The following is a 21,181-nucleotide window of genomic DNA, read 5'->3' as shown; positions in this document are numbered from 1 at the left end:
CTGTTGCACATAAATTGTTTAATACATAGGTGCACATTAAAGTTATTGTAGCCCGAATTTTTATTATTTATTTAATATTTTTAAAAATATTATTAATAACAATTAAATATTTTTAAAAATCTACTACTTATTTTAATTTGTAATTCAATACTTTTGTTTTGTACAACTTGGTAAAAATCTGACAGTAATATTTAATGTTCCTTCAAACATAAGAGTCCTACATAAAATTTTGATAAAGTTGCGGCCCGCCATTTGATTTGTGTTTTTAATTGTGGCCCCCGACCTCATATAAGTTGGAAATCCCTGTATTAAATGAATAAAAAATAATTTTCCAAATGCATTTATTAATTTATGTATTTGATACCTACCAATTACTTTATTAGTTTGTTAGTTATCATTGGTGATTATGAACCTAAATCCATTGCATCAAATTTTAATAGATTGTTTTCCATACAATCTTTTTAATTTTCTTTCTCAATTATTAGGTTCAAAGCAATAGGTAAATTGAATGGTAGCCATCAAGCAGCAATTATGTGTTTAGCTGTGGACAATGAAGGGCGTGATAAAAATGTTGTAGTGACTGGCTCAAAAGACCATTACATTAAGGCAAGTCAAATCAAAAATTTTATTACATTGTCAAATAAACTTTGTACAACTATGCATGTATTTGAAATAATCATTTGATTTTTTTATGTTAAATATACATCCTCTAAAATATTTACTTTGATTTTTTTTATTTATTTTATGTAACAAATCTAACAATGCGTACTATATATATATATATATATACAGTATGGAACCGATTATCCGAAACGATCGGGACCATCGCTATTCCGGATAACTGATTTTTCCGGTTTTCTGAATCGCTACAAAAAGCCGTTTTTTTATTGTTAAACCCAACTAAGAATAAACAAATATTTAGAAATAATCTTAAAAAGAAGAAAAAACGATGAAGTAATACACTAATGATTATTTCTAAAATGATGGTAAATGGTAAATGATGGTAATTCAAAAAAGAAGGAAAAATCCTAAAATCTTATGAGGAAAAGAATTTTTTGTTTTAAAAAATAGCGGGAAAATTTCTTGAATTTCGTTCCGGTTTTCTGATTTCCAGATAACGGGTTCTGTACTGTATATATAAAAATGGTATAATAATAAAATTTACATAATAAGTTAGCAGGCCACTAAGTACTGGTGAACACACCCAAATTGCGAGTTGTTAATTTAATTTTAAATAATTGGAAGTCAAAGAATTTTTTAAAAAAAAGTTAGCAATTATTCTATTGTTCTTAACAAAGTTAATAAATTATAATATTCTTTTTCTATAATTATGATAATTAATTTTTGTGTTTTAGGTGTTTGAAGTGAGTGAAGGAGCTGGTGGAGTGATTTCATCTAAAACTAATCTTAAACCTCCACATTATGATGGGATACAAACACTTGCTATTAATGATAATGTTCTGTACTCTGGCTCCAGGGATATGTGTATTAAGAAATGGAATCTGAAGAATGGCAACCATATTCAGGTTGGTTTTATTCTTTACATGTCAGTTAAAATGCTGGATTAAATCTTTCACTTTCTCTTTTTAAATATTTTTTATGTGTAACTATATTTTTTATGTATTTTTTAATTGTAACCTTTTGAGATATTTCCTAATTATTTCAAATGCGAAAATCCTAAATTTGAACAAATAGTGCTTGAGTCACAAAAACTGTAAAAAAATTACAGTGTTTAAATTTCATTTTACAGAAACTACTTTGATTTTATTTGCGTTTTGTCATTTAAAATTACTTGGTTTAACTTAATTTACAAATCTGCATACTTTGCAATTCAAAATTTTTTCTACTATAAATAATGAATAAATGTATATTGAAATTTATTTTTTGAATAAACAAGCTTTATATCTGTGTAAAGTGTTTTCAATTTGCCTAATAAATTTTTGAGATATAGAGAAATATACGAAAAGAGGAATCAACATTAAGGAGCCTAAACATTCAAACTCTCTTTTTATTGAACTATTGGAACATATTTTCTCCTGATCATGATTCCCTTTCTTATATTTTGATAATCAAGAATCCAAGTATGATTTCGTGTCTGATTTTATAAGTATTGGAAATATGATTGATAATCATGTCAAAAAGCTGAATCAATGCTCTTTATTTATCTCAGATTGATAATCATGTCATAAAACCGAATCAATGCTCTTTATTTATCTCAGATTAATTCACGGAATGAGTACATAAAAGATAGATGTCTGTTTTTATTGGGAGTTTAACAAATTGTGCTCATGAGATAATGTTTTCTTCACGGGAGCAATTACTACTCTATTCTTCACCTATTTGTAAAATAATTTATTCAACATGCTCAGTTGCTGGTAATAAGTCGATGTCGCCGAATCTCTACGTTTAAAAAGCCAAGACTTAGCCATGCTTAAAAGATTAGACTTAGCTTTTTCTCTCTCCTACTGCAAGGGACTTTATGTGTAACTGTTTAGAATATACCTTCTCTTTTTCATTTAATCATCTGTAAATACTCTCACATGTCACAGTTGTTGAATAAATTTATATTTCTGGAGCTGCATGTTTTTTTCTTGAGTGTTCTCCCACTATGCTAACATCTAGTCCGCTGTCTATTTGTCTGAGGATGCTGTCAGGGGTAAAAAGAGGGCTTGTACCAGTGTCCATCAATAAGTTTAGTAATAGTTGGAATTCGTACGTGCTGGGAATATCGGGAGTGCCGGAAATTGGAAAATAAGGGAAAACAAGAATCGGAAAATAAGTCGGGGGAGCGAAATTTCACCCCTAAACCGAGAATCGTCAGGGAATTTGATTCCATATGAAATTGCGGGATTAGAGTCTTCTGTTCTCAACTGTAATTTGCACTTGCGGAATAGAAGATTTTAAAAATATATTAGATTTTTTTTCTAGGCCGACCATTATTAAGGATATCCTCAACATTCCTCTGAAGAATTTCTAGAGTGCTATCAAGTCTGAGCTCTGAACTTGAAATTTCTACCTTGAGTGTATTGACATGATAGTTTTTTCTTTACTCTACTTTTGTTTCTCAATTTTTGTTGATTCTTGATTTATTATGACAAATTATTGTTTTATAATTTCTGATCATGCATTAATTATTAAAGAAAAGATATTTTTTGATTGAATGAATTTTGATTCCTCAGAGCTTACCATATCATTTACCTGATTGTGATGTCTGATATGAAATCACATCTGCTTTTGTTAAAAGTCGTCTACTCTTATAATTAAAAGCAGAAGATAGTTTATACTAAAAGCAGACTATTATTTTATGAAGCAGATTGCAGCTTTCTCTTTTTATAAGTGATATATTTCTGATTCCCTTTTTTTTTTCCTTCTGTGCCCAATAAATTTCATACTCAATAAATTAGTTTTCATATTCATGAGTTTCAGGATAAAGATTTTTTTAAAATTCAGTTGATCTTATTATTTCCTACCTAGTCCAGGTCCTAGTTCTTTTAATTATCATTTCTGTTTGGTAATTTTTTGGTGTTTTTATTTAATTTGAGAAGTTTTCCTTATACTTTATCATCTTCTTTTCTTTATAACTAAGAATGAAATATATTGTTTTTTTTTAATCTTTAATTTTGTTTTATATTAGTTAATTTAATAATTTTAAGAAATCTTTAGTTTATTATAATTTGGCTGGACTTCAGTTAAATGATTAATATCAATTGACTTATGTATGTGTTAGTTTCTTTTTGTGATCGTTTGGTATTTATCATTAAATAAGTTGGATTTTTTTTTAGATATTTTTTTTATTAATTTTGTGGTTTTACCATCGTAATTTATATTTTCTATTTATCCATCCTATTTATGGTTTATATTTTTAAATAGAAAATCTTAACATGATGCATTTTTATCTATATTTTTTTTACTTAGTTATTTTCTCTTCTATTCTTTAAAACTTTCGTCAGTTGATTAAATATTATTTAATTTAAGCTAAATACAGATTATTTGTATTTTTTTTATTTAGTTTTCTTTTATTATTTCTTTTAGGATGACTTGTTAAAAACCTGTTTTTTTTTTTATTGATTAGCAATTTCTTTCATTTTTCACCTTCTTGCAACTTTGTTTTATATTTTAGAAAAAATTATTTATTTTTTGAGTGTCTGTAGATAAAAAGTGTAATTTTTTACTTATTTATTCTGTTTGACTTAATTTAATAAATTAAATATAGATTAATTTTATTTAAATATGGATTGTTTATGTATTTGTTAGTTTCTTTAATAATTGGTGTTAAAAATATGTTGTTTTTTTTATTAAAAATTAGTATTGCTCAATTTTGGTAATCTTATTGCTACTTATCTTTCGCTTAACTAATTTTTAATAGATGCTAACTTATTGGGTTTTAATTGTTTATTACGTTTTTGTTTTCAAAAATTTTCTTGCTTTGTTTAAGATTTTACTTCAATTATATATAGGTTATTTAGATATTTTTATTTTTTTTCAACAATTTCTGACTGATAATTTTTTTTCCATCTGAATATTGCCTAATAAATTCCCTTAGTCTTATTTTTCCCTTCAGTCATGTTTATAGTTCTGAAAAATTATTATTTCTAATCTGAATTGATATTTTTTAAATCATCTGATTTTATTAAATAAAAATTGTTTATTAATGCTTTCCTAGAGTTGCAATTTTATTTATAATTTTAAATTACATTTTCATTAAGTATAACTTTAGTTGGATTTTTAAAAGAAAAAAAAATTCTGGAATTTTGCGTAAATATACCTGGAAAAAGTTTCTTGTTTTTTAGTTTGAACCCTGAATAGGTAGCACCAATTAATGAAGATAAGATATTTTTGCTAAATCTTTCAAACCTTTGAAATTAGCACAGAGTTTGTGAAAATGCTATTATTAAAGCAAAAGTCTTCTAGGGTGTTTCCTTTTATTTTTTTTTTAAACTTATTGTTTATACAATAACCACTTTTCATTTACAAACCTACAGTAATGCATATTTGTCTATTTGTTTGTTATGTACATAAGTTACTTATATCTTTATTAATGGTTGAATAAACAATTTAAATTTCTAGTCTTTAAACCAAGCTCATAAGGATTGGATTTGTTCCCTGAGTTTTCTCTCTGGCAATAATACTCGCTATCTGTTAAGTGGTTGTAGAGGAGGTTTTTTGAAAATTTGGACAACCGATGCCACACAACTAAAAGGAGAAATGAAAGCACATAGTGCTCCCATCAACAATATTTCAACCAACAGCAGTTGCACTTTTACTGCCTCCAGGTTTGTTCTATTTTTTAGCTGTCCACTATGGAAAATCTAGTGTTTACCATATCTGTGTATTTGTGTTAATTATAAAGTTTTATAATTTCAAATATCCTCTTGTGTAAGGATTCTTTTCTCAATTTCTTTAATAAATTTAATAACATAGCAGGGTTGCCTCCAGCAACTGAAATGACTAAAGGAAAGGGGGCTATTTTTGCTACAATCTAGGCAAAAAAAAACTTTAAAAAAAAATTCTTACTTTTTTATCATTTAACTAATAAAATGAAGGGGAAAAAATCCTCTTTTTCTCTTTCTTTCTTTTGCATCGTTTTGCTACTATAAGGAGGGTCATCTTGGTTTATTTTTTCCTTCTGCAAATGAAGATATTATAAGTGATTGATTTAATAGTCTGCCTAAAAGTTACTAAACGGTTTATGTATGTCATAGGTGTTGATAGAAGATGTTGGGAAAAGCAGATGTTCTAACAGGGCCTAGATATATAGGGGATCCTAATAGTAGTCCCTGTAGCAAGATAAAAGGTCAATGATTACTAATTAGGACTTCTATAATATCCATCTTACAAGATCACCCCTTTCTCGGAATATACTCGTCTATTAGTTTGGGGTTTCAAATTGAATTTTTTTGAATATTTCATTTAAGTTTTATATTTAATGTATAAAGAGAAAAAACAGTTCTTAAAAGTTCTCTCTTTTTAATGTATTTTTTTAGGAAACTGAAATATTTCTATTTTCTAAATTCCTAAATCTAAATTGCCTTATTGAAATAACTCATTGAATATAATTATAAAACTGAGAACAATTATTAGTTTTCATCATATGAAAAATAAAGTGCAAAATAAAGCATTTGATGTAATTTTACGGCCAGTTTTTAAAATGAAGAAAACTGTGAACAATGTTTAACTTATTTTGTTCATTGGGCAGATCTTATTACATAATACAAAAACAGTAAAATTATATTTCCTATAAAAAAAAAGTTCTTACTCAAATTTGAAAAAAAGTATTTGCTTAGTTTTGTAAACAACGTATACAAGACTAATACAGATTCGAAAAAAGTCATTTGTTTAAATTGTAATTATAGCTACATTAATATATAATTAAAAAGAAACATGTTTTATAATTTAAAACACGTTTTTTTTAAATTTCTCTTATTTAAATGTCATAAATGGCCATTTTTACTGATATATTTGCGTAAGCTTTCTGAAGTGAAACATAAGTTAACAGACGCTTTGAATTCTTAAGTGAAATAAAAAGTTAAATGGTTCTAAAGTGTGTTTGTGTTTTCCAAGTGAAACATGTTATAATTATAAAAAAAAAAAACTTTTTAATTTTCAATTCTTATAAATATAATTTTTTTACTTGTCTTGCTTAAAAGTGTCATGGAATTTCAATGTTACAATGAATAATTAAAGCAATTTATGTACTTAAGTAACATTTACTTAATAATTATGTACTTAAATCTGTTACATAATGCACAGTCATACATAACTTTATAAAAATGAATTTAAAGTTTATATCAGCACGCTGATATAGTGGCTTTCATTTCAATGCATCGTTACTCTGATTTAGTTGCTAACACAAGAAAACGCATGGAATATACGGATTTAACTTTCGGAGATCCTACGCTGCCACTGTTACCTGTTTGTTTTGAAGACTAAGTTCGATTTCACTGAGTTACGATGCTCATTTCATAATTTGTGGAGGAATTTTTATATTAATAGTGTTGAATACTTTTACTGATTTCCATAGTTTCTTAGAAATCGCCTACTATTGAGAGTCTGCGGTTCAATGACAGTTTGTTGAAAGCTATATATCATGTTTAATTTTTCACCTTTTGATTTTTTATTGCGTACCATGCTTAATTTCTTGTAGATTTTTTTCATATCAAATTTGATTTAACAAAGCAATTCTTTACTTTTATAAAAATTCGGTGTGTGAAAGATTGATTTTGGAAAAAATGGCAATGACACAACATTTTATCTGCATTAATATATACGTAAAAATACCATTTAATATCACACTCCTTAACCCAGTAGCAGATTTTACAGAATGAATCTGCCATACCATCTTCAAAAATCCTAGATTTGTCTGTGGCTACAATAAAGAGAAATTATTATTGTAAAAATTCAGCTTTATCTATTATTAAAAATAATTGTGCTTAACATTTGAAAATATGACCTCCTAATAAATTTTACATAAAAACTCTGTTGTTAATATTTAAGTTTAACTTTATGCAAAAATGCTAAAAAAGATGGAATAAATCCCTCCTATACAGTTAAACTTGTAATTAAGTAACTGAAAAAAGAAATTATGCTTTTGTTCCTTACTGTTTTATCTCAACTCAGCCTTTCATTTTTTTTTATAAACAGGCTTAAAAATAATTTTAAAAAAAACTTAAATTAAAAATAATTTGCAAATGCTTTAATGTTTTACACCGCTCACTAGCGTGATGGAGGATTTCTGCTTCTTAGGTTAAAAATGCATTAATGTATGGTGGTACAGGGCTGCCATTTTTGATATACAACATAAAATTGGTCAAATATTTTTTAGCAATGAGTTAATGTATTTACAGTATTTTAGTTTTTATTATAATGGCCTCATGTTATAACTCACATCTTCACCTGTTTCGTGTGGGTCCTTATATCGTACGGCGACTGTATGCAGGGTTCGCCAAGTGGGCCCACTTTGAAAAAACCCGCCCGGATTTTATTGGGTGGGCCCACCTTGAAAAAACCAACTTGGTGGGTTTTTTCACAAATTGCTTTTTTGAAATTTGGTTGAACAAGAAGTATATACTATCACTGGACACATCATGGAAGTTACAAATATTTCAGAAATGTGCATCAAGCACGTGGATGGGCTAATGAAAAAACTGCTTTATACCCCAATTACCAAAAGTTCATATTGTGACCGTGTTAACATTTATACCAATAATTACCATAAATATCAAGAGATTGCTCTTGAACATCAAAATGAAGAATATAATAATATGTCAAAAATATTAAATAATTTTGGGCTTTACCAATAAACTATCAATTAGGAAAAACAGATATCAATTGTTTCTGAAGCTTTAAAAAAGCTTCAATCAGAAAATATTTCAATTTCAGAAGCTGTTGAAATATGAATTAACTTACTATCGTGTGATTAATTAGAACCCCATAAGCATTTTGTAAAAAGATTCCCTCAGGCTGTTCAACCACCTCTTTAATTAGCATATGTATCCTGGATCCCGAAACAAGGTGACAATTTTTAAATGATGAACAAGAGCAATTAGCAAAAAACTATCTTTCTAAGCATCATCCAGAATTTCTGCCAGTTGTTATGGCATTCGAATTTTCCGATCCTGAATGCTTTCCAAAATCAATGATGTTTTGACACTGTTATTCAACAGTTTTCATAAAAAATAGTGGAAAATTATGGCAAAAAAAAAATTCCAAGCTTCCACAAAATTTCTGCCAATTCTTTTTTCTTTACACTTAGCACCCTCTGTCTCTATCGAAAGACACTTTTTAACTTTCGGTTTGGTGTGGAGTAAACTACGAAATAAATTAGGAATATATAAAGCTACAAAACTCGTAAAAGTGTATCATCTAAGAGAGAAATGTAGACACTCTGCTGTATGATAATAATAATAATAAATAAAAAAATTGACTCTTTTTTAAAGTTAACTCTTAACATCTGCTGACAATTTTTAACTATTTGGAGAATTATCACCATTAAAAACAGATAAAAATTAAAATATTACTTTTAAGATTTTTTAAATATTATTTTTAAGATTTCATTTGAATATAATTTATTTTGTTTCTTTTAATCATGTTTAAAAAAGTTGAAAACAAACAAAAAAAATAAATTTTCTATTAAGTGATACATTAAACAATTAATGAATTAAAAGTTTTATTTTCTTGTTTTAAAAAAATAAGCTAAAACTTTTTATGCATGCTTTTTTATAATTTCAAGATTAATTTGTTTTTAGAAATTATAAAAGTAAAATTTATCTAAGAGTGCAGTCTTTTTTCTAAGGTTAAAAACTTGAAAAATGGGACAGGTAACTGATACTCCTTATAATTATACGTAATTTTAATTTCACTTTCTATTAATCGTATTATAAAAACATGGAAGACCATTAAATATTTATTCCAGTTTAATTTTATTACAGGTAAAAGTCAGATGAAATTTTAGTGTTTACTTATACAACTNTAACTAGTTAAAGTGTCAAATTAATAACATATTACACACTTTAACGGACACGATCAGTTATTTTATGGAATAACCAGGTATTCCATGAAATAACTGCATTATATACTTTAACGGTAACACACACACACACACACATATATATATATTATAGTGCTTCAGTTAAAAATTGTGAAACGTTGTGTTTTTAACAATAAAGATTCAATCATGTATTAGTGATAGTGCATTATTTAAGCTTATTTTAATTTTATTATATATATTTTACATAAATTTTTTGGATTTATTTCTATTTTTAAGCTTATACGACACTATTTAATAAATAAAAATATTTTCACAGTAAAATTTTAAAGTTCATAAGCACTAAATGAAAAAATCCAATTTTCCCCGGGGTTTTTCAAATAAAACCCAATTCCCCCCGGGTTTTTTAAATAAAACTCGGGCGGGTTGGGGTTTTTCAAAAATCTTCGGGTTTTTTCAAACCCTGACTGTATGGTTCTCATATTTTATATTTTGCCTGGAAAAATGGCATGCCTTTTGTTAAATGCATAGGTATTCTGCAAAATGCTGCCATTTCATACATTGCATATAAGATATGTATGATCGGCCTACTTGATGGCAATCTTTCATTTTTTAAGAATTACACGGTATTTCATATATTGCTTATAACAAGTCTCACTATGATTTTTTTTTAATATTGCCTGAAGAACATATGAATTTTTTACACTGCATAGCTATTATATGGAATGCTAAGCATCTTATTAAATGCTTAGCCATTCTATTGGATGCCAGTAATATTTTTAATATTTATTTCAGTGATTGTACCATTGGAATATGGAGGTTGAGAAACAACAATGATCTCTCACCGGATAATAGTAATGAATTTCCTGATGTATGAAGAAAGACCCGTTCCAATCAAACATACCAAAGATGTTCTTCCGTTTTTGATTCTTAAAAAAAAATTAGACGGCTTTGAAATCTGTGATTAATAAGAATTCAATAGTTCAGTGAACTTTATTTAAATTTGAGTATTTCAAAAATGCATTTATATCAAATATTAATATATGGCTTATTAGGCCTAGGCTATTTTGAATTATCTTAAGTATCCGGTGATTGGTTGATATGTAATCCATCAATATTCATGCACTCAACAGTATTCTGATTTTGATATGTTATTGAGTTAGTAATTTTTATTGTTAGTAATGCCAGATCACTGTGTGTTTTTAACTCCTTTTATCAATTTGTGTTTTATACACAATTTTATCCATATGTATATTTCGGTAATTTTAGTTTAGACAATTATTGCTTGCTTTTTGTTCAGCATTTTGGTGGTTTTTAATATTTATTTGTAAATACTTTAAAATGCATTTCATTGACAGGTATTTTCATTGAAATATGTAAGCGTATAATATCTGACTCAGCCAATTCAACCTTAATGTACTAGTAATGTATAAATTTAGAAGATATTTTTTGTCATAAAATTTCATCTCAATTTCATGCAACAAGTTGTAGATTTGTTTCACATATTTCTGTTACGCAGAATTCAGCATTGCATATTTATCACCATATTAAAAGCTTTATTACGAGGCCTATATAAAAATCTCTAAAATCAAATTTCTGTCTCAAACGTCCTAGTAAGTAATTTTGCATTTACTTGTTAAATTACATCATCACCTGTTAAATGCAAAGGTTTTTAAAATTATTTGTACATTATTTAATGTTGTTTAAACTTAGAATTTTTTGAAAGATATGTTTCTCTCCTAGTACCTTACATAAGGATACATAAATAGTCTACTTTGAATTTAAAGTTATATGCCCAGTATAAATTCATTTCATTCTTAATTTACAATTTCTTAAAATTATCCAAATTAGTAACTTTATTTTATACTAACATTAATACCAAATAAGCTTTGGACTATAATAAATAAATTTTTTTACCAAGTTAAATTTATTTTCTGCCCTTCACATTTTTTATGTATAAATTGGTCTTGCATTTATAAAAAAAAAAGCAGGAGTATTTAAATTGTAAAATTTTCAAATAAGTTCATAAAAAAAATAATAAAATGTGTTAGACAATTATATCACACTAAATATTCATCTTGTAATGTATCATAGCTTTTCTATCATTCTCACAATGCATATGTAATGAGTTAAAATGAAATCCAGAAAATAGATTGAATATAGAGTGAAGTTGATGATATTAAAAATATTTGCAAATAATGCATAAATTTTCTGTAAAATGCTTAAAAATGTTAGATGAAAAAATATGCTTGAGACTTTATTGAAATCTTAAATTGAATAATATGTAATTATATTATTTAAGAAAATTTCATATTGTTCCTTAAAATATTTTTACTTTGATATTACCTATGTTGTCTATGTGCAACAACTTGTTTCTTAAAGTCTTGCTACACAGTTTATGTGTTGAATTAAACATAAAAAAAATTGCCTTAAAAGTAATGTCAAAAAAGCAAATATCATCAACATTCAAACTCTAATAATGAACGTTCTCAAAACTTATGGTTTTTGTTCTCACTTCAAGATAAAAGTATAGACAAAAAGCTCTTGTTAGTTTTTTTGTTGTAGAAAATAGTAGTTTTTTATTAGTGTAAAAATTTTTTTGCATTTCTTTATAATTAATTTATTTTCAAATAAAAAATACTTCTGTTTTTACAAAAATCAATGAGCTTATTGCAAATTTGCTAGCCTTTTTTTTAATTAGATATCAATTCTAGGTCACTCCAAACACAACCAAAATATTGTCTGAGTTTTGAAATTGCATTTCTCTCCCCCCCCCCTTATTTCTTACTCGTGGATATACATTTTTATTTTCCAACTGTTAACCAGTGGATGATTGTTCAGTGTTATTTTTTTTATAGTGTGCCTCAATGATTTTCCTGGTTTTACGAATTGACTGTGATATTTTTGTATATTCTTTTTCTTTGTTCTAATGCTATTGTCCATTCCATAATAAAAAGTCAATATTTTGTTGCATTTCTTGAAAAATATATGTAAAAATAAAAGTTGCCCTTTTTCTACTGGATGAGTTGCAAATAACTTCAATTTAATTTGTTTGGTGCAATATTCATATTAGGTTTTTTTTCTTCTTTTTTTTCTTTCTAAAAAATATATGTTTTAGGGATAAAAATTAAGAAAATTTAGTCATAGTCTTGAAAGACCAGCAACTAAAGCATTTTACTAGTCCATGCACATTTTTAGTGGTCCATTCATAGACTAATAGACTTTTTATAAAAGGTTAAAAATATAATAATCATTTAAATGAAATATGTGTAGTATTTAAAATTATGATAAAATGCAGAGCAACTATTTTATGACAAACTAAAAATGAAAAATTGGCACACGCTTTACAGTTGAATGGTTACTAGTCTGAGAGACCTCTGAATATTATTTTATAGTAGTCTGAGTCAGATTTTCATAGTCTCTGTTAAATGGATCACTGTTGATTTCGAACTCTATTTCTAACGCAATATTTGACAAAAGTGATAAAATAGTTGCAAAAGAAAGAAGGAAAAACTATTACTTAATCCATCACTATCTATTAAAATCTTATTCCTTCATTTCTAGAATCCTTTCAATATTTTTGTTCCTCTTTCAGTTTATGCTCTGCAAAATTATTAATACATTTAAAGCAATTTTTTTATGAATTGAAGGTATTTGTAACAAAATCCATTTCGAAATCTATAAATATGCTTGCTTATCACTATTCCAGCATCTTTTAGTACAGATTAGTCTACTTTAGCTACTTTCATTTTTTCCCATGCAAACGACTCTACTTTCATTTTCTTTTTATTTAGTTACAGATGTTGCTTTTATTTGGTCTATTTAGGCTACTTGACTTCAGTTGCTTTTATTTTACTTTAATGCTGATACAGCAAAATACTGTAAATTTATTAAATGCATCCATGAATTAAATTGCTCTATTTAGTTTTAATTATTGTTGATAAAATAATACCTTTGATTGAAGTTATGTAGTTTTTTCTTATCAATTTTATTGTAAAATTATTAACTATAAGGTGTGCATTTTATATTTTTTGTTTTATTCCATTTTTACTTCAAATTACTCCTTAACTAGATCTGTTCTGTAAGAAAGCAATTTTGGTTAAAAATACTCATAAAATGTGTTCTTTGAATTCCTACTGTATATATACTAGTTATATTTAAAAGATTTTGTAACGTTGGTTGTATTTTAATGTTAGATGAGAGTCTTGTGGAATGCCAGTATCAAGTATGATGTTATTCGAATGTTAAGTAATTGAGCTGTGTTTGTGACAATCTGGTATGTTTTATAACTCATTCCATTTCTGTGTAAATATATTCCTATAGGGGCTGTAGATAAATAAATTTCTTTTCCATTTTATTTTCATTGTATTTTCTTCAATATTTGTTACTTAACAAAACACAGTTTTAAACTGCATTTATACTTTTTAAATTTAAGGTACTCAAAAATTTAGTTGAATCAAGCTAATAATCATAATAAAACTAAGAATTTATCAATTAGAATACTGGTAAAAAAAAAAAAAGTTTTTACTGTCGAAACTTGTTTTATAAACCTCACCCTTTCTGAGCATTGCTTGTTCAGGGTTGCCACAGGATACTAAAATGCAACTATTTGCTACTATTTTCGGCCTTAGGCGACTATGGTGACTTTTTTTGCCTGAAAAGGCAAAAAAAGCAACTATTTTCAGGAATAGGCGACTATTAGGAGATTGTTTTTACTCTTGGCGAAGTTTTTTCGCGAAAATGAATGTTACTTTTCAGAACATTAATAAAAGAAAGCAAACTTTTATACAATCATTTATGTCCAAAGAGCCAAAAATTTAAATTTCCATTGGATTTAATAAAGTACTTGTTATATGCTCTCTCTGAGGGGGGCAGTTTTGTTATTTTTATTTGTTTTTTCCTTCTATTAACATTCATATTTTATTGTAATTCGACTTTTATTTAGGTACCTATTTTCTAATATGTATACCTTTTTGTATTTGTACAAATTTTTTTTAATTGGAGCATAGTTAGGACTAGGCGATAAATCGATGTATCACGAAATATCGATTTAACGCATATATAAGTCGGCCGATGTAGTGACTTTCGTTTTAGGCGATGCATCAGAAATCTGATTTAAGCCGCCGGAATTAGATTACATTCGCGGTTCAACGATTTAACATGCAAGGATCCTTGTCTTGGCTAACGCTGTTACCGCACTAACGAAGACGATTTTGATTTCGTCTAGCTGCAGAGATTTTACTTTTAAGATGATAGTTTTGTGATGTTGAATGACGAAGAGTGAATTGAATCAGAACTCCCGGTTTCAGCGTTGTAATATAGAACACAATGCATAGTTTCTTTATTTCCATTTTTGTCTTTGGGATTTTGCGTTTTTTGAAGATTATTTTCAATGGGACTTAAGTCATTTTGCGATCGTTGTGCATTTTATTTCGTCTGAAATAATTGACAGGTTTCTTGTAAATTATTTTCAGTGAGACTTTTGCAGCGATCGTTTCGTTCTGCATTATTTCATACTATTTTTTTTCTGTCTGGGTTTGACGATTCTTGTCAATTATGTTTAGTAGACCTACTGTTACTCTNAGACCTACTGTTACTTTGCGATTGCTGCACAATCGCTGTTATCTTAAATTTTCGTTATGAACTCAATAGATCAAATCATTGATTTTTTTCAATTATTGTTTTTTATTTTAAGTGATAAAATTTAATAGGGGTATTTTGTATTTAACTTTGTTATAAAAAGTTAGTTTTTTTAAATTTATTAAATATAGTTAAGTATAATAATTTGATTGTTTTTCAACTAATAAATGCTCAGTCGTTTTTAATTATAAAAAAAATTAAATCAAAGCTTACCTTTATTTAATTTGCTTTCATTTTTGAGAAAATGAAAACAAAGTTTTAAAAAAATTTGGCTATTAGTTAAAACAAATTTTTTTTAAAATTAAATATAAAGTTTAATAATGTTTTGACGTTTTTAATAATTTAACGTTAGTACTTAAAGCATTTTTTAAAAATTTTTATTAAAATTCTTTCAATACTTGTTTGTTTTATAATTTGTTCGATAGTCAGTATCATTTTTAAACAAATAAATCTTTAGTCGATTTTATTTTCAAAGATGAAAATAATAATAAATAAGTAAAAATATTTTTACATTTATTAAGTACAGAATTTGACCATTAGTTAATACTACTTTTTATTATTTTAAATCAATAAATAAAAAAGGGTCTAATGATTTTTCAAAAGCATGTTTTTTTTCAACAAATAATAAATAAAAAATTTTCTAAAGTGAACATTTCTTTGGTTTGTTTTCCACTTATGTTTTTTTTCTTTTAATTTTTAATGCATGTACGTAAAATAATTTGTTACTGTATTATTATTTTTAAACCAATAAATCTTAAATCATTTTTAATTTAAGAAAAATGAAATGAAGCTTGGGTTTGCTTTTACTTTGACTTCTTTATTAATTTAATTGAAAAAATTTAAGCAATGATATTGATGTCATTGTAGAATATGTTTAGAATTAATATTTTCTTTTGTACTAGATTTATTCCTTTTTTATTTATTTTTGATTGAGTTAAAGATTTGCGATACATCACTATATCGTGATGTCTAACTGACGATGTATCACAATTTAAAATTTCTGACATCACCCAGTCCTAATAATAGTATTTGACAATTAAGCTATAATTTTAGTTATTTGGCTACTATTTTTGATAATTTTTGTTCCTGTTCAGGCAACTATTCTCATGCTTGAGGCTACTAAAAGCAACTATTTTTGTTCATTTTTTACTGTGGCAACCCTGCTTGTTGCATAACCCTAACCCATTGGCTGTGAACATGAAAAAATGCAAGAGTAGCCGTGAAAGAAAAGGCTTTACTCATTTTTTTTCCTAAGTAATCACCATTGCTGTCAAATTACTTGTGTGAACATAGTACAAATAATTCAATTCTTATGTCATACTTTTCCAAAAAGATGTCACATTTCATGTCTTCATCATTATTATAGTAGTTACAGGGTTTATACGCCTCAGGGAATTAAAATTTATCTGAAAAAGTCGGGGGGAAATGAAAATTCTTCACAAAAATGGGTGGGGAAGAGAATTTTTTATCCAAAGACAGTATAAACCATAGTTTGCCACTCAAAAATTTCTTTAATACAGGGAACAAATGAAAATCGCTATGCATTAAACCATTGGGCATTAATTTTGCTTTCATTTCGCAACGATTTGGTGGCCATCCCTAATTTCTCAAACAAGAAGCGACATTCCAGCTCAAATCTTTGGCAATATAGCATCAGAATTAATCTTCCTGCATCCTCTTTGTCTAAACTATAATTATCTGACTTAGGCTTGAGCACATTTGGTAAGTATTTGAAGACCACCACTATGATTAAACCTAGAAAAATGCTGGATTAATTTTATAATGTCAGTCTGGCTGGCAAGCACCCAGCAGTGCGGACACCATTGGTCCAAAAATAAAAGCACCTTAATACTCGATGGATAGACATTTTACTCACATTATTAGCCAGAAGGTGTTAATAAAATTTGTCAGAGGACTAGGCAATATTAAAGACAGGCATAACAGTTATACAGCAGGAAGGCCTGCAGCTTCTCTTCACATTTATTAAAAACATATCAAATGCAAGACAAATACAATTTTAAACATTTAAGCAATAAATAATAATCAGTCACAAACAGAAAAGTTCCACTTAGCTTTAGATTTGACAATCCCTAATAGCTGGTTTCAAGCAACAGCCGCATAAGAGCGCTATGGTTGATGAATAATACGTGACATGATATACTTACCTATTCTCTTCTCGCCAGCTGACACACAAGGCCTCATATCTTTTTTCCAGTTCTGAGGTAGTTCTCTTGCTCCTTTCCATCCATTTAGTTTTGCCTTGTACAGAGTGAGCAAAAAAAAGATCACTCTGTATAACTTTCGTTCTAATGATCAGATTTTCACGTACTAAGTGTCAATTTTAATGGTTCCTGGGGGTGACCTTAAATATGCTAATTATGTAATGCTAACTATTAATTAAGTTACGAAATCGGACACAAAAACGTACTTTCTCTGAATAAACATATAATTTTTTTTAACATATTTGGATTTTTAACCTTCAAAATATGGTCCCCACAGTTTGAAAAGGGGAGCGATCCTAAGTTCGAAGTCCTTAATGTTAATTTCGCTTTTTGCATTTAAAATTTTTAAAACTAAGCAATTCAAAAATAAATTGCACCAACTCATAAAATCCGTTTATCCAAGGACAATTTCATGAAAAAATAATTTTTAATAATTATTATTTTATTTAATTGTGGATGAAAAAATTTTGAATTATGAAGTATAAATTTTTTTATACCATATTAATTGGTATATATTAGTATTGGTATACCATATAATATACGTATTTACCATATAATATACGTATTTTTCTATTACAAAATCTAAAGTTTCAACAGTTTTTATTTAGACAGTTTTTATGAAGTAGAGAAAAATTAAAATTTATTATTTAAAAAAAAATAATAAATGGGGGAGAAATAATTAAATGGGGCGATTAATATTTAAATGTAGATAACTTACGAGAGATTTGACTTACGTGTGCGTAGCGTAAAATTTCATTCATAATTTTTTCGCAAATAACCGATTGTTAATCCTTTTTATTTAAACTATAAAGTAAGATGTTTCTTTTTTAGTTGTCTAAAAATTTATGCGTAATTTAATAAAGAGATGGGAATAAAAAAACCATTTTATTCAACGAAAGTCAAGTTTTAAAAAGGCATGTTTCTGATAGAATGTGATTATACTTCAACTTTTTTTAATTTTATTTTTTAGTTTGTTCTTTCAATAATTGATACAGTTTCAATAATATACAAACGTATGCATAGATTTTGAATAATATATATTTATCAATATATATTTTATAATTATTAATACGAATTTGTAGTCAACATTTTTATGCATCTTAAAATTTCTCAACATCTTACACAGTATTGTCTTAATCTTAAAACAAAATTTTGTAATTACCTGTACACGCGTGTTTTGTAGAATTATTTTACCAACTAGTTAATTAGCTTTTAACATTTCTCAAAATCTTATTCTTTACGTTACAACGTATATTATTTTTCTATTAATATACTAATCAATTATTTTAGTACTTTAATTTCGGTTTTCTTTTAAAGTAAAATTCCTTTTTAGGTTATTGTCAAGTTTTTATTAAAAGAAAACTTAGATATATTGCCAGCTAGCTGAAAATTAAATTTTGTTAAGAAATTAAAAATATTCTGGTTTTTCTATAAGTGTATCTTAATACTTCAGTTTTATGATAATTCCCTTCATACTTATGCATAATGTATTAGTTTATCAGGCTATCCTAAAAAATTGTGATTTGATTTTCTAGTATTCTAACAGTCAGAGATTTGCTACTTGCAAATCTCAAGTCATCTACAGAAAAATTTGGAAATTTTGGGAGGAAATAGTTATAAGCTGTCATATAAATTTAAAAGAAATTTTTCTTTTTTTAAAAAACCTTAACTTTTCCCCTGGTTTAAATTTTAAAAAAACTGTCCGTATAATTTAAAACACCTTCTAGTAATTATGAGCAAAGCTTCAAGTAATTACTTCAGGCAGGTCGTTTAAAAAGTTGAATGTAATTTCAATTATTAAAATAGCACATTAAAAATTTGATAAGTGAATTTGTTTTAATCTGATTGGCGTAGTAACCTCAATTTTCTTTCAAAAAGTAATCAATACTCTATAAGCATTTCTTTTTTAATGCAAGTTTTAAGAATAAATGCTAAGCAATTCAATAAAAGCTTTCTAAAACTATGCATTTCTTTTACGAAAGTAAGCGTATTGAAATTTCTGAGGTTAGTAATTGAAAGAAACTTTACCCTTGCAAGGGTATATTTTTATTTTCAATGAATTAAAGACATCATATATTTTAGAGCCATCACATAGAAAAACGCCATTAAGAACTTTTCTAAAGTCTAATATTTGTCTTGTGTTTCATAGCAACTGTAAACTTTTAACCAAATATAAATGCCCTCTATTCAATATTTAAAATCAATTATTAGTCTGAAAGTATAGTAATAATCACCACCTACTTTGAAAACAGTCATTCATCTATAAAGAAAAAGAATGAATGCAGAAAGCTTTGGCTTTTAGACGTTGAACATAAAAAGAAGAAAAAAAAGAACATATTTTTGAGAGGCGGAAATTAACGCATTAAACTCCCCTCACGTATTTAATCAAACGGTGTAAATTAGGATAAACTTTGTTACTTTGTCGCCAATAAGAATGCTATTATATTTAAAATAATGGATTCTGACTTAAATATTTTTCTCCATGAAATACAAACATAATAATTTACCATGACCAGATTAAGACGATTTCAGAAAAATGTTGTAAATGATCTACAGAAGACGGGAAAAAGGTGAGCAATAAAAATTTAAAACAAGCAATTTTACTATCGGTTAATAATTCACGTAGTTGAATTTCAAATTTGAAGTAATAAAAATAAATCTTTTATTTTCGTACTTCTGTAACCAACTCAGAAGACAATGATTAAGTTAGAAGATAAAATTAAGTTTGATGAAACTTTTTAAATAAATTCTTATGTACGTGGCAGTGAAACGCTAAAAGAACAATTAAAATGTTGTTTAAATTTAGCCCAGTGTAGCTGTTATCGGGTTTGTAGCCATTACACTCTTGTATTCTATCTAATTCGATAAGAATGCCATTAGCAGAAATCGAACTTGTAATTAAAAATAACAAAATAATTTACTTTTCTGTTAAAAAAAATATTTTTCATGCAGGAAACTTATTTTTTGTCTTAATGAATGCAATCTAAACACATTTCAATGAAAATAATACCACATTTTATAAAATTTCTATCCTTGGCCTAAAATGGGTTAATATTAACAAACAATTTGCAAAGCTTTTCCAACTTTAACGGAAACTCTGCACTCTGTATAGAAAACGTATCTCTGTATTCAATACGCATAACGTGAAAAAAAAAGAAAAAATATTTTGAATTTCGTCAAAAAAAAATTTTTTTTAACAACTTTGTCGCTATTATCTGGTACCTTAACACTAGACCGACAGAAGTGGTCATTTCAATCGCAAATCAATTTTCAGAGGCGCTTATTCCTAAAATAACAATACCAAATTACTTACCTTTTTCAACTTTTAAGGGTTCTAAAAAGCATTGAAGAAAAATTTTATTAGGTTACATAATAAATGTATAAAATGGAGTTCGACCTAGAATGACCATAGTAGTTGTAATTGACCGCAATATAGATTTAAACATGCTTCTTGGAAATAACACACTCTGTCCCTTTCATTACTTATATTTATTTTAATGGTTCCCGTGCCTGAGTACATCAACATTCTACGAGTTTTTTTCCCCTTCACGATAGTGATCCTTTTTCTGTTCGCTATCGCTCACTAGACCCTGAAATTACCAATGCAGTTCATTTCAGATCTCTTTGCGATACGAACTCGGAAATCGGATTAGAGGCCACAAATTTGCAATTCTTTGGAGCATTGATAAAATTTTGTACAAAATTCTAGTATTTGTTTAATATCAGTCCATAACCTTATAATAATTGATGAACAGCTTTTGCTTTGTAACACACGCTGCAAATTTATTCAATACGTAGAAATAATTTTGATAAATTTGGATTGAAATTCTATCTG

The 21,181-nt window shown here is 27.0% G+C and overlaps 1 protein-coding gene across 3 annotated transcripts in view; it reads left to right on the top strand.

Annotated features, from left to right (window-relative positions):
* The window catches only part of LOC107457012 (kinesin-like protein 31E), a 69,125-nt gene extending 55,284 nt beyond the window's left edge, over positions 1-13,841 (top strand). For all 3 annotated transcript variants that reach the window (XM_016075032.3, XM_016075033.3, XM_016075031.3), the window contains 4 exons: positions 486-606; positions 1,356-1,526; positions 5,068-5,273; positions 10,280-13,841. In XM_016075032.3, coding sequence (XP_015930518.1) covers positions 486-606; positions 1,356-1,526; positions 5,068-5,273; positions 10,280-10,361 — 580 coding nt within the window. In that variant the 3' untranslated portion in view covers positions 10,362-13,841. The remainder of the gene's footprint in view (positions 1-485; positions 607-1,355; positions 1,527-5,067; positions 5,274-10,279) is intronic.
* The last annotated feature ends 7,340 nt before the right edge of the window (positions 13,842-21,181 follow it).

Source organism: Parasteatoda tepidariorum, chromosome 4, assembly GCF_043381705.1.
Source record: "Parasteatoda tepidariorum isolate YZ-2023 chromosome 4, CAS_Ptep_4.0, whole genome shotgun sequence".
NCBI classification, from domain to species: Eukaryota; Metazoa; Arthropoda; class Arachnida; order Araneae; family Theridiidae; genus Parasteatoda; species Parasteatoda tepidariorum.
The sequence above is the reverse complement of the archived record's forward strand: the minus strand, read 5'-3'. Positions and strand labels throughout refer to the sequence as shown.